This window comes from Gobio gobio (assembly GCF_949357685.1).
Source record: "Gobio gobio genome assembly, chromosome: 5".
Lineage (NCBI taxonomy): Eukaryota > Metazoa > Chordata > Actinopteri > Cypriniformes > Gobionidae > Gobio > Gobio gobio.
In genome coordinates, this window is record NC_137101.1 from 9298614 (window position 1) to 9312225 (window position 13612).

The 13612-nt window shown below is 41.1% G+C and overlaps 1 protein-coding gene across 13 annotated transcripts in view; it reads left to right on the top strand.

The window, feature by feature from the left end:
- Positions 1 to 13612, top strand: part of wnk1b (WNK lysine deficient protein kinase 1b) — an 82833-nt gene that overhangs the window by 57222 nt on the left and 11999 nt on the right. For 10 of the 13 annotated variants that reach the window (XM_079818028.1, XM_079818024.1, XM_079818029.1 and 7 more), the window contains 17 exons: positions 91 to 174; positions 372 to 407; positions 1272 to 1418; positions 5666 to 5905; positions 6252 to 6319; positions 6442 to 6598; positions 6706 to 6822; positions 7012 to 7119; positions 7554 to 7608; positions 7704 to 7847; positions 8428 to 9515; positions 9934 to 10014; positions 11180 to 11266; positions 11575 to 11611; positions 11737 to 11807; positions 12189 to 12682; positions 13315 to 13517. In XM_079818028.1, the coding sequence (XP_079674154.1) occupies positions 91 to 174; positions 372 to 407; positions 1272 to 1418; positions 5666 to 5905; positions 6252 to 6319; positions 6442 to 6598; positions 6706 to 6822; positions 7012 to 7119; positions 7554 to 7608; positions 7704 to 7847; positions 8428 to 9515; positions 9934 to 10014; positions 11180 to 11266; positions 11575 to 11611; positions 11737 to 11807; positions 12189 to 12682; positions 13315 to 13517 (3217 nt within the window). The remainder of the gene's footprint in view (positions 1 to 90; positions 175 to 371; positions 408 to 1271; positions 1419 to 5665; positions 5906 to 6251; positions 6320 to 6441; positions 6599 to 6705; positions 6823 to 7011; positions 7120 to 7553; positions 7609 to 7703; positions 7848 to 8427; positions 9516 to 9933; positions 10015 to 11179; positions 11267 to 11574; positions 11612 to 11736; positions 11808 to 12188; positions 12683 to 13314; positions 13518 to 13612) is intronic. The other 3 variants (XM_079818031.1, XM_079818027.1, XM_079818035.1) reach the window with 2 other exon arrangements.

Sequence of the window (13612 nt, forward strand, 5' to 3'; positions counted from 1 at the left end):
TTTTCATCTCTCCACCACTGCCATATCTCTTTCTCTGTTTCTCTCTCACTTTCTCGCCTGCCCCCATATTCCTTTTCATATTCGTAACAGGTGCAGGTCCCCATCTCTCAGTCTACAAGTGCCATGTCTATGGTTTCCTGCAGCACCCCATCAGCCGCCTCTGCTTCTCAACAGGTAAGATCAATGTGCCTGATCAATCAGAATCAACTTCCCCCCTTTCATTAGCATAAATGGCGCTTCAATAATGGCCAAGAGACCTTTTTGAGTTTTTTTTTGTTTGTTTGAATCTCTCTGGATTCTCTCCTGCGTGTGAAAGCTGTGGACATCAGAGGTGGCTTTCTCTTATGCTGTGTTGTATTTGTTTCTTATAGTATGGAGTTTACTACGTCCAAGCACTCCCTTCGCAGGTAGAGAAAAACCCCATTCCTCTCTTTCTCTGCTTCTTTAATTTTTTCTCTCTCCCTCTTTCTCACATTTACTGACCTTTCTTTTTGAACTCTTTGCCTTGCCCTCTTTAGTTTTGTCATTTCATTATTGCATAATGAGGTATATAAAATAAAATGTAGCTCTGTGAGGCTTGGAAAGGAAGCTTGTCAATGTGACTATTATCTTGAAGACCCAGATCAAGATCAATTAGCGTAGAAATTTAATTTAAATTAAGATTTAGTGTTTGTATGCGTTTTTCCCCTTAAGGTAAGTTATTTAAAGTTTTTATATATGTATGTTCCAGTTTTAACAATATTTACAGCATTTGTGATATGCTGTTGATGATTACCACCATATTTTTGTACATCGGTTTGTAAAAACAAAAATCTAATTTGCTGTAATGTACTTACAATGAAAGTCTATAGGGCAAGACATTCCACAGGTTTTTTTAAGTGCTTATTTTAGTGTTTGGAATGCTGTTCTGGGCGGTTGAACTTCTTATGTGTTACGGTATTACTTTCTTGTGCAATGCCTTGCCCCGTAGACTCGCATGTCAAGTGCAGTGTTGTGAATGAAAACGGAAATGTTTTGTTTGTTTTTACAAACTAAAGGATGAGTCAAAATTATTTTCTGTCTTGGGCATGTTGCCTATAGACTTACTTTTAACCTGGTGGTACTTTCCTTTTAGTCACATAGGCCTGGTAGGATGAGTTGGTTGGGACCAGACTGCATGTGATCCTCAAATTAACTAGCTTTCTAAGACTCCGTGTTTCCATCCGAGCCTAATATCAAGTTATGTGGTGTCAAGTAAATGCTTCATGTGAGAATGCTTTTTCTCTTTTTAGGCTGCTGTTACGCAACAGGGCTCTCTGGTGCTGACATCCCAACCAGGTGTATCGCTACCCCAACAGCTAGCTCCCCAACAGCCTCCCAGCACTGTGGTTCAGAGCAGCTCTCAGACGCAGGTCCAGCCCGGCCCCCAGCCCACACAGGTACAATCAAATGTGATGTTAGAAAATCATGCTAGAAGCTAACATGAAACTTAAAAAATCATCTTAATTAATTGATATATATATATGCTGGGAGAATAATATATATAAAAGGAGTCCATATAATTCTATAATCAGGGTTCCCACGCTTCTTGAAAGTACTTGAAAGTTCTTGAATTTCAGACACATGGATTCCAGGCCTGGAAAGTACTTGGAAACAAACATAGGTCCTTGAAAGTGCTTGAATTAAGCATGAACAGCATTTTGTTAGAGTAGTATGGTGCTATAACAAAAATTGGCCTTCATGCACTGCCAAAGCCAGAACAAAACAGCATTACGGGAGGAATCTATTTCAATATATTTCTGCTGTTCCATAAGCGCCATCTACTGTCAAAAGCCCTATTCGGATGGTAATTGTTTCTTGTGGGGTCGTAAGGTATTTTCATCATTGACAGGGGCTAGTTTTTGATTTTTATTGCCATCTGAATCCAGAATGTCAGTGTTTTTCTCCCACCATCTGCGTAAAAATCCCAGACCGAATTTAGACAAACACCAAGGTTTTGTGTGGTAATTTAATTGCTGTCCCAATCCACATCTCTGAGTTTTCAAGAATATATCACTTCAAAATTCACTGTTCATACCCTTTTTGACCACTGCAGGCCGCCGTATGGTTGCATTTTAAAGATCTAGACTTTCTTTACTGAAACTCTGGCAAGTATTTACAAGAGCAATATTTCATCACCGCTCAAAAAATAAAAAGAAGAAAAGCACGTAAACATTTGAATTGGGCCGTTATTACGGCAACGAATATATATGTTAAATATAATATATGCAGGTCTTAAAAGCCTTCAAATTGATTTTTAAAAAGGTACATGTACAGGTGATTTAATAAATATTTTGCATATTTTTAATTCCTAACAACTAACTTGTCCATATATTTTAATTTAATTGGAAAATTCATGTATTCAACATTATCTCTATATTTCAATGTTTTAATTAAGTAATGATTTATAAAAAAGAAAACTAAAACTAGTGTGAAATAAATGTTAAAAGCAGGAATAAGAGCTGCAAACTGCATCTCTCGTTAAAACTCGCTCGCTCTTGTACACCAGCCTCTTTCCTCATTGGATTTTGTAAAATTGGAAATTTTTCCTCTTTGGAAATTGTATTTTAGTTGTCAGTATATGCCTTAGCGTTACTGCATTAATGATAGACACCGGTACAGTAGGTATTTGATATATTGGCAGTAACACACCCATCTTTATTGTATTTATTGTGCTTGATTTAAAATAAAAGGTGCTTTAAAAAGTCCTTGAAAGTCCTTGAATCTGGTGTTCGTGAAAGAGTGGGAACCCTGTATAATATAATAAATTCATTGTCTGTACATGAATGCAGCGTGCGATCAATAATCGTGAGCACGCACATGTACAGTAAGCGTGTGAGTGTCTGATGCACAAACAACAAACCATGTGACTCCTGTACGTCACCAAATTGCGCTCTTCGGAAACCATCGCAAAATACAACAGAGCTTGTGTTTTAAAGCAAAGCACACACTGGAACGAACAATTCACTAAAAGCGCAATGTGAGTCTCTATTCTCTCTGATATGTCTGATCAGCCTAGCCTTCTTTACATTAGCGCTGTTTTGGACTGTTTGAATGAATTAAATTACTGGATCACTGAAAACTTCCCGAGATTTTAACAGTTTAAAATGGCCTGATCACAAACAGAGAAGCAGAATCGGGTTAAAGAATTAGAATGGACATTTCCTCTTACCAGGGTTACGGGTGCTTGTAGATGCTCAATGTGATTGTGATAAACTCCCGACTTCTAACATCATCTAACTGCGTGACGAAAATTATGTTAATGACGCAGCTTCACGTACTCCTGTAATTTATTTGCATTAATTGTGTTAAATTATTTTAACGCGTTAAGGACTTTAAATGAATCGCATGTGTTATATATATATATATATAATATACACACACACACACACACACACACACACACACACACTATATTGCCAAAGGTATTGGGACACCCCTCCAAATCATTGAATTCAGGTGTTCCAATCACTTCCATGGCCACAGGTTTATAAAATCAAGCACTAGGCACGCAGACGCTTCTACAAACATTTGTGAAAGAATGGGTCGCTCTCAGGAGCTCAGTGAATTTAAGCGTGGACCGTGATAGGTTGCCACCTGTGCAATAAGTCCATTCGTGAAATTTCCTCACTACTAAATATTCCACGGTCAACTGTTAGTGGTAATTGGGAACAACAGCAACTCGAAGTGATAGGCCACGTAAAATCACAGAGTGGGGTCAGCGCATGCTGAGGCGCACAGTGCGCAGAAGTCAACAACTTTCTGCTGACTAAATAGCTACAGACCTTCAGATTAGCTCATAGAACAGTGCGTAGAGAACTTCATGGAATGGGTTTCCTTGGCCGAGCAGTTGCATCCAAGCCTTACATCACCAAGTGCAAAGCAAAGCGTCAGATGCAGTGGTGTAAAGCACGCCACCACTGGACTCTAGAGCAGTGGAGACGTGTTCTCTGGAGTGACAAATCACGCTTCTCTGTCTGGCAATCCTTTGGACAAGTCTGGGTTTGGCGGTTGCCAGGAGAACGGTACTTGCCTGACTGCATTGTGCCAAGTGTAAACTTTGGTGGAGAGGGGATTGTGGTGTAGGGTTGTTTTTCAGGGGTTGGGTTTGGCCCCTTAGTTCAAGTGAAAGGAACGCTTAACATTTTGGATGATTTCATGCTCCCAACTTTGTGGGAACAGTTTGGTGATGGCCCCTTCCTGTTCCAGCATGACTGCGCACCAGTGCACAAAGCAAGGTCCATAAAAACATGGATGAGCGAGTTTGGTGTGGAGGAACTTGACTGTCCTGACCTCAACCTGATAGAACACCTTTGGGATGAATTAGAGCGGAGACTGCGAGCCGGGCCTTCTCGTCCAACATCAGTGCCTGACCTCACAAATGCGCTTCTAGAAGAATGGTCAAAGATTCCCATAAACACACTCCTAAACCTTGTGGAAAGCCTTCCCAGAAGAGTTGAAGCTGTTATAGCCACAAAGGGTGGGCCAACTCCATATTAAACCCTATGGATTAAGAATGGGATGTCATTAAAGTTCATGTGCATGAAAAGGCAGGTTTCCCAAAACTTTTGGCAATATAGTGTATGTATATGTATGACAATAGAAAACAGTGAAGTGAAAACATTTATTCTTTCAATATTTATTATTTTACATTACTACTGAAACATTATATTTAATGTAGAATATTATTTATATATATATATATATATATATATATATATATATATATATATATATATATATATATATATATATATATATATATATATATATATATATATATATATATATATATATATATATATATATAAATATAAATATAAATATATACACACACACACACACACACATGCATACAATTTTATCTTGATACATAAATATCTTGCTGCACTCTGAAATATTACAAATCACATTAGAGAAGTAAAAGTATGCTTTCGTACTTTAAATATGGTAAATTACTGCGCAGAAGTTTTTCTTCTTTCTGTTTTACTTTCCCTCTTTTTCTGTCTCAACACTCTGGCTGTCTCTTTCTGAAGTGCCTCAGCTTTGCTGTTGATTGATTGATGTTTTCTGGCATGTTTCTGCCTGTATGTTGCATGGTTGTCAATTGCGTTTGTAGTGAGATGAGTCCCTCTGTTTAGTTCCCAATGTTTAGTGCAGATCAATTGTTTTCCCTTAAGCTGGATGTGCAGGTACACTGTAGTGGCACAAAACAAAAGTTGATTACTTGTGATTTATCAGATGTGGGTTCCTCAGTTAAATTGGGTTATATGTTTGATGTGGTGTTGGATTTTGGATTTTGTTTTTGAGTGTGTTGTTGACTGTGACAGCGTTTATTGGCACTTAGAGAGGAGCCACTCCTAACTTAATCTAATAAACGTTTGGCACTAAAACTATAGTTTGATTTTCATGTGTGTTTTGCTTGTGGTCGTTATGATCCTCCATTCACCCCGTGGCATGCTGTCTCTCATGTGGTCTGATCTTGTGATTGTTTTCCTGCGGTTTATTAAGACATCACTCCTCTCACACATAAACTGGCCTTGCCGTCTCCATCTCCACCGGTCGGTGCTTGCAGAAGTATTTCCCTCGTTCTCCATATTCCCAACCACTGATCTGACCGTGCTACCCCTCTCCTACCTCCCCTCAGCTTTGCAGTGCGGCTCTCTGCGTGCCAACTATAGCAGTTTCCCCGTTTCCACAACAACCAGTGCCTGATGCGCTGATGTGCCCGGCAGCCGTGTCTGTGCCAGCCACGTCCCCGTCAGTGCTGCTGCCCCATCTACCCCAATTGGTACCGCCTCTAGTGACACCTGTGCCAACCATCCATGTGGCCACAGTCCCCTCCCCAACCGAACATCCATGTTTGCCAGCCAACACCCCAGTGCAGGTACCTGGAATGGACCGAACTGGCCCCAAAGGCATCAGTGCAGACAGTTTTTGCTTGTTTCATAGGGAAAAGCAATTGTGTTGACATTTCATACTTCTTGTTATCTCTTTCTGTCTGTGAAGCATAGCTGCTAAGCTGTCTTCACAAAGCGTCCTTTATTTTCTTGGCTGTCAAATAAGACCTATTTTTTTGGGAAAACACAATAAAAAAACATGCAGGCTTTGCCTGAAGCAGTTATGCTTTTTATTTAGACATGCACATTTTGTTATTTCGTCTTCTTTGATTTGATTATTTGTTTGTCTCTTTCTATTATAATTCCTTTTGTTTTTGACATTTGTTATTCCAGACATCTCATAGCGTCTCTCAGACTTTGACAACCGAGCTGTCACAACTCCAAACTCCTGCTGTGGAGAGGTAAGAATCACCATTTAGCAGATTCACAACGTGTAACTGTTTATCAGTACAATAGATCCAGAATACATTGTGCTGTATTACTGAAGTCGTCATGTGTTTTGATTTCTTTTTTTCCCCCTTAGCTGTCATTCTGATGTGGCATCTGGGCTCAGTGATGGTAATGAAGGCGTAACGGGTGGCAGGCATGAAGGTCGTTCTGCCAAACGTCACCAGCGCAGATCAGTGCGCAGCCGTTCACGCCATGAAAAGACCTCTAAGGCCAAGCTCAATGTTCTTAATGTATGTCCAATATTTTGGCATTTTTATTTTATTGTTTGTTTTATTGGTTTTTGATGGTGGTGGAAAAACCAAAGACACTGAACAAACTTCTATCATGTTTGTTTCAGATCTCCAGCATGGGCGATAGAGTTGCGGAGTGTCAATTAGAAACGCACAACAGGAAAATGGTGACTTTCAAGTTTGATCTCGATGGCGATAACCCAGAGGAAATTGCACAGATAATGGTAACTTGAAACACCACCCTCGTGTTTTTAATACTGACCAGATATGCTAAATTAACTTATTTCTTTTGATCTTGATTAATGTGACAAAAAGCTGGTGTTGAATAAAATTACATTTCTGTAGCCAAAATACACTGTGAGCTGCCAAAACTCATTAAGAAGAGGTATTATTTCCTTCATGGGATATCCTAGGTACAAAGTGAGTTCATTTTAGAGACCGAGCGTGAGTCCTTCATTGAGCAGATCCGAGAGGTCATAGAGACAGCCGATGAGAAAGGTGTGGAGAGAGAACGCAGCCAGGTACGTCCTTCTAAAAAGCTTCACAGCCTATAGTTTTACTCCTAGTATTTCCATGCCTAGCAGTGAATAAAATTGCCATTTGCAGATGGAAGACCATCTATGGTAAAAAAACAACACAAAATATTAGTGAAATCGGAAAATGATCAACAAAATGGTTAGATTATTTATTACAGTTTGTGCTTTTTTTATTTTGCATTTATTTGTATGAGGTAGTGATTTTTATTTCTAGCATTAAATTAAACATTAATGTGTTTAAAACTAGCTTATTTTCATGATATGTCCATTTTATGTTAGATAATATTTAATATCTGTCAAGCATGATTCGTGAAACATCAAATTTGTCTTTATTCCTATTTAAACAAAGCAATAGGACATCACATTGATTAAATGGTTTTTGTGAAATTGTGAACATCACATTTAACAATATCTTACAGATGGTCAGTGATAACGAGCAGTATATGCCCACCACATCGGTGCCTCTTGAACAAGGTACAGCTTACAATCCTAGCATGTAAAACAAGTTAATGTCCCCTGTTAATGATGATTCAGAACTGAGGTCTTCTCTCCTCCACTTTTTCTCCCAGGTGTGGCGCCTAGTTCAGCTGCCCAGGTGGTGCACTCCGCAGGCCGCAGGTTTATTGTCAGTCCAGTGCCTGAATCCAGACTGAAGGATCAGTTCTTTAGCGCACCCCCACCCACAATCCCTCTTCGCGAAGAACCTTCATCCTGTGAGTTTAATATGTGAAATCGAATTATACAGGTTAAATTGACTCATAAAAAGGCACAATATCCATTAGATGTATATGTTTAGATTAGCAGTTAAACTGCTAAATACTGCCTCCATCACATCCCCAACTTACACCTTTGTGGTCACAACCTGGCCGCAATTATACACAACTTAAATGCATTTAAATACATAATTAAAATAATTAAAACCCTATCAAATCAAAATTAAAATGTCAACTGTAAAAACGATCCTCTCATGTACATTACTGCATGCCCTCATAATAGGTTTGATATTTGTACCATTGCTTATACTACAAATCTTATTTGTCAAACTCTTTTTAAAACATCTTTTCAAATGTTGCCACTCTGCCCAATTCTATCAGTTCATGTAAAGAGAAAGCTCCATCTGACTTCAAGCTCCTAAGAATTATATCTACCAATCATTAAACTGCTTTCAATCCCTTTTTGTTATGTAATGTCTGCTTTCATACCCAATACAAATAGCCTAGACTAGATGTAGCATGTTAGACAAATTATGTAACTGCATACTCATTTTTGTCTTGAATTTCTATTCTTTATCAGCTATGTCAGTTGCAGTGCCTGTCTTGGGGCTTTCTATGTCTGCATCTGCAGTCAGTCTGCAGCAGGCGTTCTCTGAGATGCGTCAAGGCCGATTTGACCCGGGTCCCAGCACTGCACCACCAATGCTCCATGCCTCCATGCCCCCTCTGGTGCCTGCCACAACACCCTTGCCCTCTAGCACCGCCCCGGTTGTCTCTCCCCCAGCGTCTTCTGAATTGACCGCTTCACCATCTCTACCCTCTGTCTCCATAAACCCTCCAGGGTCATCATCTCCTCCTCCTACCCTTACCTCCTCTGCAATCACCTCCCCTCCTTCCCACTCTCAACTCCCTCTGCCTCAAAGTCAGGTTGTACCTGCCATCATCAGTGTTATTTCAAATCCTTCCCCTCTGCCAATGCCAGCTGTGCCTGCCGCCACATCCTTCCCCCAGACCTCAGTCCCCATGCCTGTACCTTCCAGTAATGTAGCCCCGCTCACTCACCCTGCGGCTCCTCTGGGATCTGGCAGTGGTGAACAGCCGTCCATCCCCTCCACTTCAGCTCCGCTCACACCAGCCACCATCCCCACCACAGTCATCCAGACACCACAGCTCGCACCATCCACCATCCCCGACACAGTTATTCCCAACTCGGCTGCTCAGTCACAAGTGCCCACCCTCCAGCCGATTACCACCAACATACCAGTAGTGCAGCCCACTCCCGTGAACAGCCAACCTCAGACCTCCACCGTGGCCAATCAGAGTCACACACATTGTGTGGAATGCGACAGCGACCCGCAGGGAAAGGGCGTCGATGATATCCAAGCATTAGATAAGAAGCTGCGGTCACTCTTCATGGACCTGGGCTCTGGTCCGCCCTCTGCCCAGTCTGATGTCACATCTGACCCCATGGCGGCCCCAAGTGTCCCTGGCACCTCCTCTCCAACTTCCTGCTCCACCCCAAGTGGCACCCCTCTCCCTCCCACTAGTTTACCCCTCAACTCCTCCAGTCAGCCCACAGGCTCTCCAATGACCTCCATGGGCAATGGATCCACCCCAGTCGGCTACAGTCAGACAATTCCATCCAAAGCTCCGCTATCAAGACTACCGGTGAGTGAACGATTGATCAACAGTCATGGAAATAATGACACAATGCAAATCATGGTACATGGTCAGAACACTTTCCTTGTTTTTAACATCACATTTTAACCTCCTTCTCTCAAACCCCTAACTACTGTATAGAAAAACTGGATGACTTTGTAGTCAAACCCAATTTCTGCATGTTTTCTTTCATGACTGACAAAATGCATGACATAGTTGTAATCCTACATGAATACTATATAACTCAACTGACATTTTTCTGTAATATTATAACAAAGCTCTAGTCATATTTTGTGTACAGCTTTGAATAACTCCCAAACATAACGCACATTCTTATGCTGCATGTAGCTTGTGGCGGTTCATCGGCACCTCTGCCAGCTCTCGTTCTTTACAGTGCTTTAGTTTCTCTTCCGTCTTCATTCATTAGGTGTTGCCTGTCGGCCCAGATCAGGCTGGCACGCCGCCCACAGAGCACCTACCACCCTTCCCAGGACCTTGTTTAACTCAGGTGCCCTTTTCTTCTTTCTCTCTCTGTCTCTCTCTGTTTTTATATAGTTTCATTCCTGTAAAACACGCAGAGCATGAGTAAAGGTTTTTAATCGCATAAGAATCAAACCACTGCATGGCGTAGCTTTCCTTTGAGGCCTGTTAGGAGCATGACCTGTGACACTCATTAACTCTGACTTGCTGCTCTTTCTCTTTTTCTCTGCCGTTGACGGGTGGAGAACAGGAAAGATGTGATTTAAGACAACAACATTACACATGAAATATTTTCAGTGTTTTGTCTAATGTTCTGGTGTTTTTGGGACTGTGATACAAATGGCAAACTCATTTTTTAACAATAATTATTTTATGACTGGTAAATGGAATATAAAGGTGCTTTTCTGTCTCCTTGTACGATTTTAAAGAAAAAACAAGTTAAAGTTTCACAATAGCAGTCATCCTGGTTTGATTGAGATTAGATTTGCCTTAAAAAAATTATTGTTTGCCCTTTGTTTTGTTTTCACCCAGATTCTTTGACTTCCCATTTTTTTATTTAATATTTGAGGATTTCAAGTAGTCAAAAGTGGCTCTAATTGAACAATCACCCTACATTTTTATCATGTCATTTTTTATCTTTTAGCTTGTTGTGGATGAATTTTGATTTCAGACGATTCTCGAATAATCAAAGTAATATAGATGTTATATAATTTTTCTCGCTCCAAATTGAACCCTGCTTGCATTCATGTCATACTCGAAGAAAGTCCTTCTGCTTAAGGTGATTCATACACTAAACCTTAGAGACATTTCCAATCCTGTAGATTTGATGTGATATTTTCATCCATCACTTTTGAATTGAAAACTGTGATGGCACTCAGCCGCGAGCCAACCTGAACAAAACATTTCAGCAACTGCAGAGCGTGGGCCAATTAAAGGATTTACTCTCCATTTTATGTGGAACATGAAAGGAAGCCTCAGTTTGGATTAAAAGCATTCAGTTCTTCCAGGCAGTGGTCATCTGACCCTTTACTTACTGTAAGAGATCGTCTCATGCAGAAATTAATTAGATACACAGTTCCCCTGCTGTATCTGTGTGCACTTGCCATGAGTAATAAGTGTTTGAGCGAGTTTTCGTGTGTGTATGTTTCTTGGGGCTAAGTGAACCTAACTAATTGCTGAAATGGATTATTTAGTCCCAGCAGCCCCTGGAGGATCTAGATGCCCAGCTGAGACGGGCACTGAGTCCAGAGACCGTCCCAGTCAGCAATGTCACGCACCAGGTACACGCATACCAACAGGGGTCTGGCTGAAAAACACCAGCACAAGTGTATTAAGTGCCAGATCTGTCTGATTTGATTTATTGCAGTTAAACGTTGGCACTGGAACTTTCCATACACAAAGAATAGATAAAAGAAGTGGTTTTCAAATCCTATACTGCAATAAACCAGAGAATTACCTCCTCAAATCTCTGTTGTAATAGAGAGAGCATGTAACTTATTGCTCCAAGAGGAATACTTTAAATCATTAATGTAAATAATTTAAAATGTCTGACTCTGTAATCAAAATCTCATCTTTTTCTTGCCTGTAGTCATCTTTTACTGGGATGCCACCTGGAGGACAGCCAGGTAGGTTTTGACGTTTTACTTTACTTTTACCTGTTCTTTAATCAGACAACAGCAAAGCCTGTTCACTTTCTCATATTACACAAGCTCATTATCAGCTCTGCTTATTAACAATGATGCTATTTCAGTTCCGTTTTCTCTGGATGATGAGCAAGCAGCTGCAACTACAGCCGGAGGATACAAACTGGGACGATTCCAGGTACCTTGCATTCGCAATGTGATGACAGGAATGCGTTTATATGTCAAATCAAGTCACTATTATTTATATAGCGCTTTATACAAAACAGGTTATTTCAAAGCATCTTTACAGTGATAATATTAAAATAATTCAATGATGCAATGATTAATTTCACCTGTACGTCGTTGTTCAGTTGAAGTCAGCTCAGTGTTGATTCAATTGCATTGTAAAGATCATCGATTATTTAATTAGTTCATTTCATCTATAAAGCAGTTCTGAAAAAAACAGTGATGTCATCATCAGTCAGTGCAGTCAAATTAATAATATTTTGTTATAAAATAGTGTTTGTCATAGTGTTTGTGTATGACATCAGGTGGCACTCTTGTTCTCTCTCTCGTTTAGGTGTCAGTGGCTCCTGATGAGAACGCCTCGCAGGCTCCCGCAGGGTCCTTTGACTCATCCTCCACGTCATCATCTTCCACCACCACCTCTTCTTCATCATCCTCCTCCTCCTCCACTCTCTCTAGCCCCGAAAACACACTGCACCGAACCTCCTCCTCTCCCCTCAGAAACACGGCAGCAGATGTTGTCGACGGCCTCCCTGCTCTTACCAACCAGATGACATCCCACCCTCAGCCCACCACCATTGGCCGTTTCCAGGTTACCACCAAAACGGACACGAAGGTGGGGCGTTTCTCAGTGTGCAAAGCACAGGATGAGGCTCCAGCAGCCCCAGGACCCCAGCCAGCACCTCAAGCCCATCCAGCAGTGGGCAACGGTCCAGCCCAGAGTCCAGGGAGCCTCAACAACTCTGTCAGCTCCTACTTCAGCAGCGACAATGACTCAGAGTTTGAAGATGAGGACTTTAAGAGAGAAGTCGGCAAGCTGAGGGAGAAGTATGTTTGTTTTTGATTAAAGGGGTCCTTTATGATTATGATTTAACTTTTTTTTACTTTAGTTTGTTTGTATTGTTGCTGTTTGAGCAAAAACAACATCTGCAAAGTTACGACGCTCAAAGTTCAGTGGAAAGGGAGATATTTACCTTTACAGAAATTGCTTTTTAAAAGATTACCACAAACGGCTGGTGGGGACTACAACGAGCTAATTCCCGGGTTGGAAATGAAACCCTAAGATGTACATAAATTCTGCCCCTGGAAACTCAAAACAAAGGGGGTGAGGCATGAGGTAATCGGAGCTGCTAACACGAGCTCTTGAAGCTCCGTCCTCTTCTTGAAAGGGGTCTGGGAGTAGCAGCTCATTTGCATTTAAAGGGACAAACACAAAAACGGTTCCCTTTTGATCACCCTCAAAAAGTGACAATTTTAACATACTATAAAACATGATCTGTGGGGTATTTTGAGCTTAGACTTCACATACACACACATCATTGGGACATCTGAGACTTATTTTACGTCTTGTAAATAGGGGCATAATAGGACCCCTTTAATACATTATAACAGGAACTGGGATGGTGTAATCTAGGTGGAAGATACGCAGTGTAATTGTGATTTCCTTGTTTTTCTCCCAGGCACATGATAGAGAGTCAGGCCCTGTACACTCGACAGAAGGCAGAGATTGATGCCCTTTTTTCCCGATTGGGAAAAGTTCCACCCCCCATGGTCAACCCACCCGTGGTGAACCCAGCAGGCCGCAGACGACGTCCCACCAAGAGTAAAAGCAGCAAATCCAGCCGCGGTAGCTCCCAGGGCAGCAAGAGTCCTGTACAGCCAGGTATTCACTTGTTCCTCTTTGCTTTTTTGTGCAGATCAGAGGTTGCCTTTTTGTGCAGATCAATTGACGTTTTTTGGGGAATACAAAATATCCTT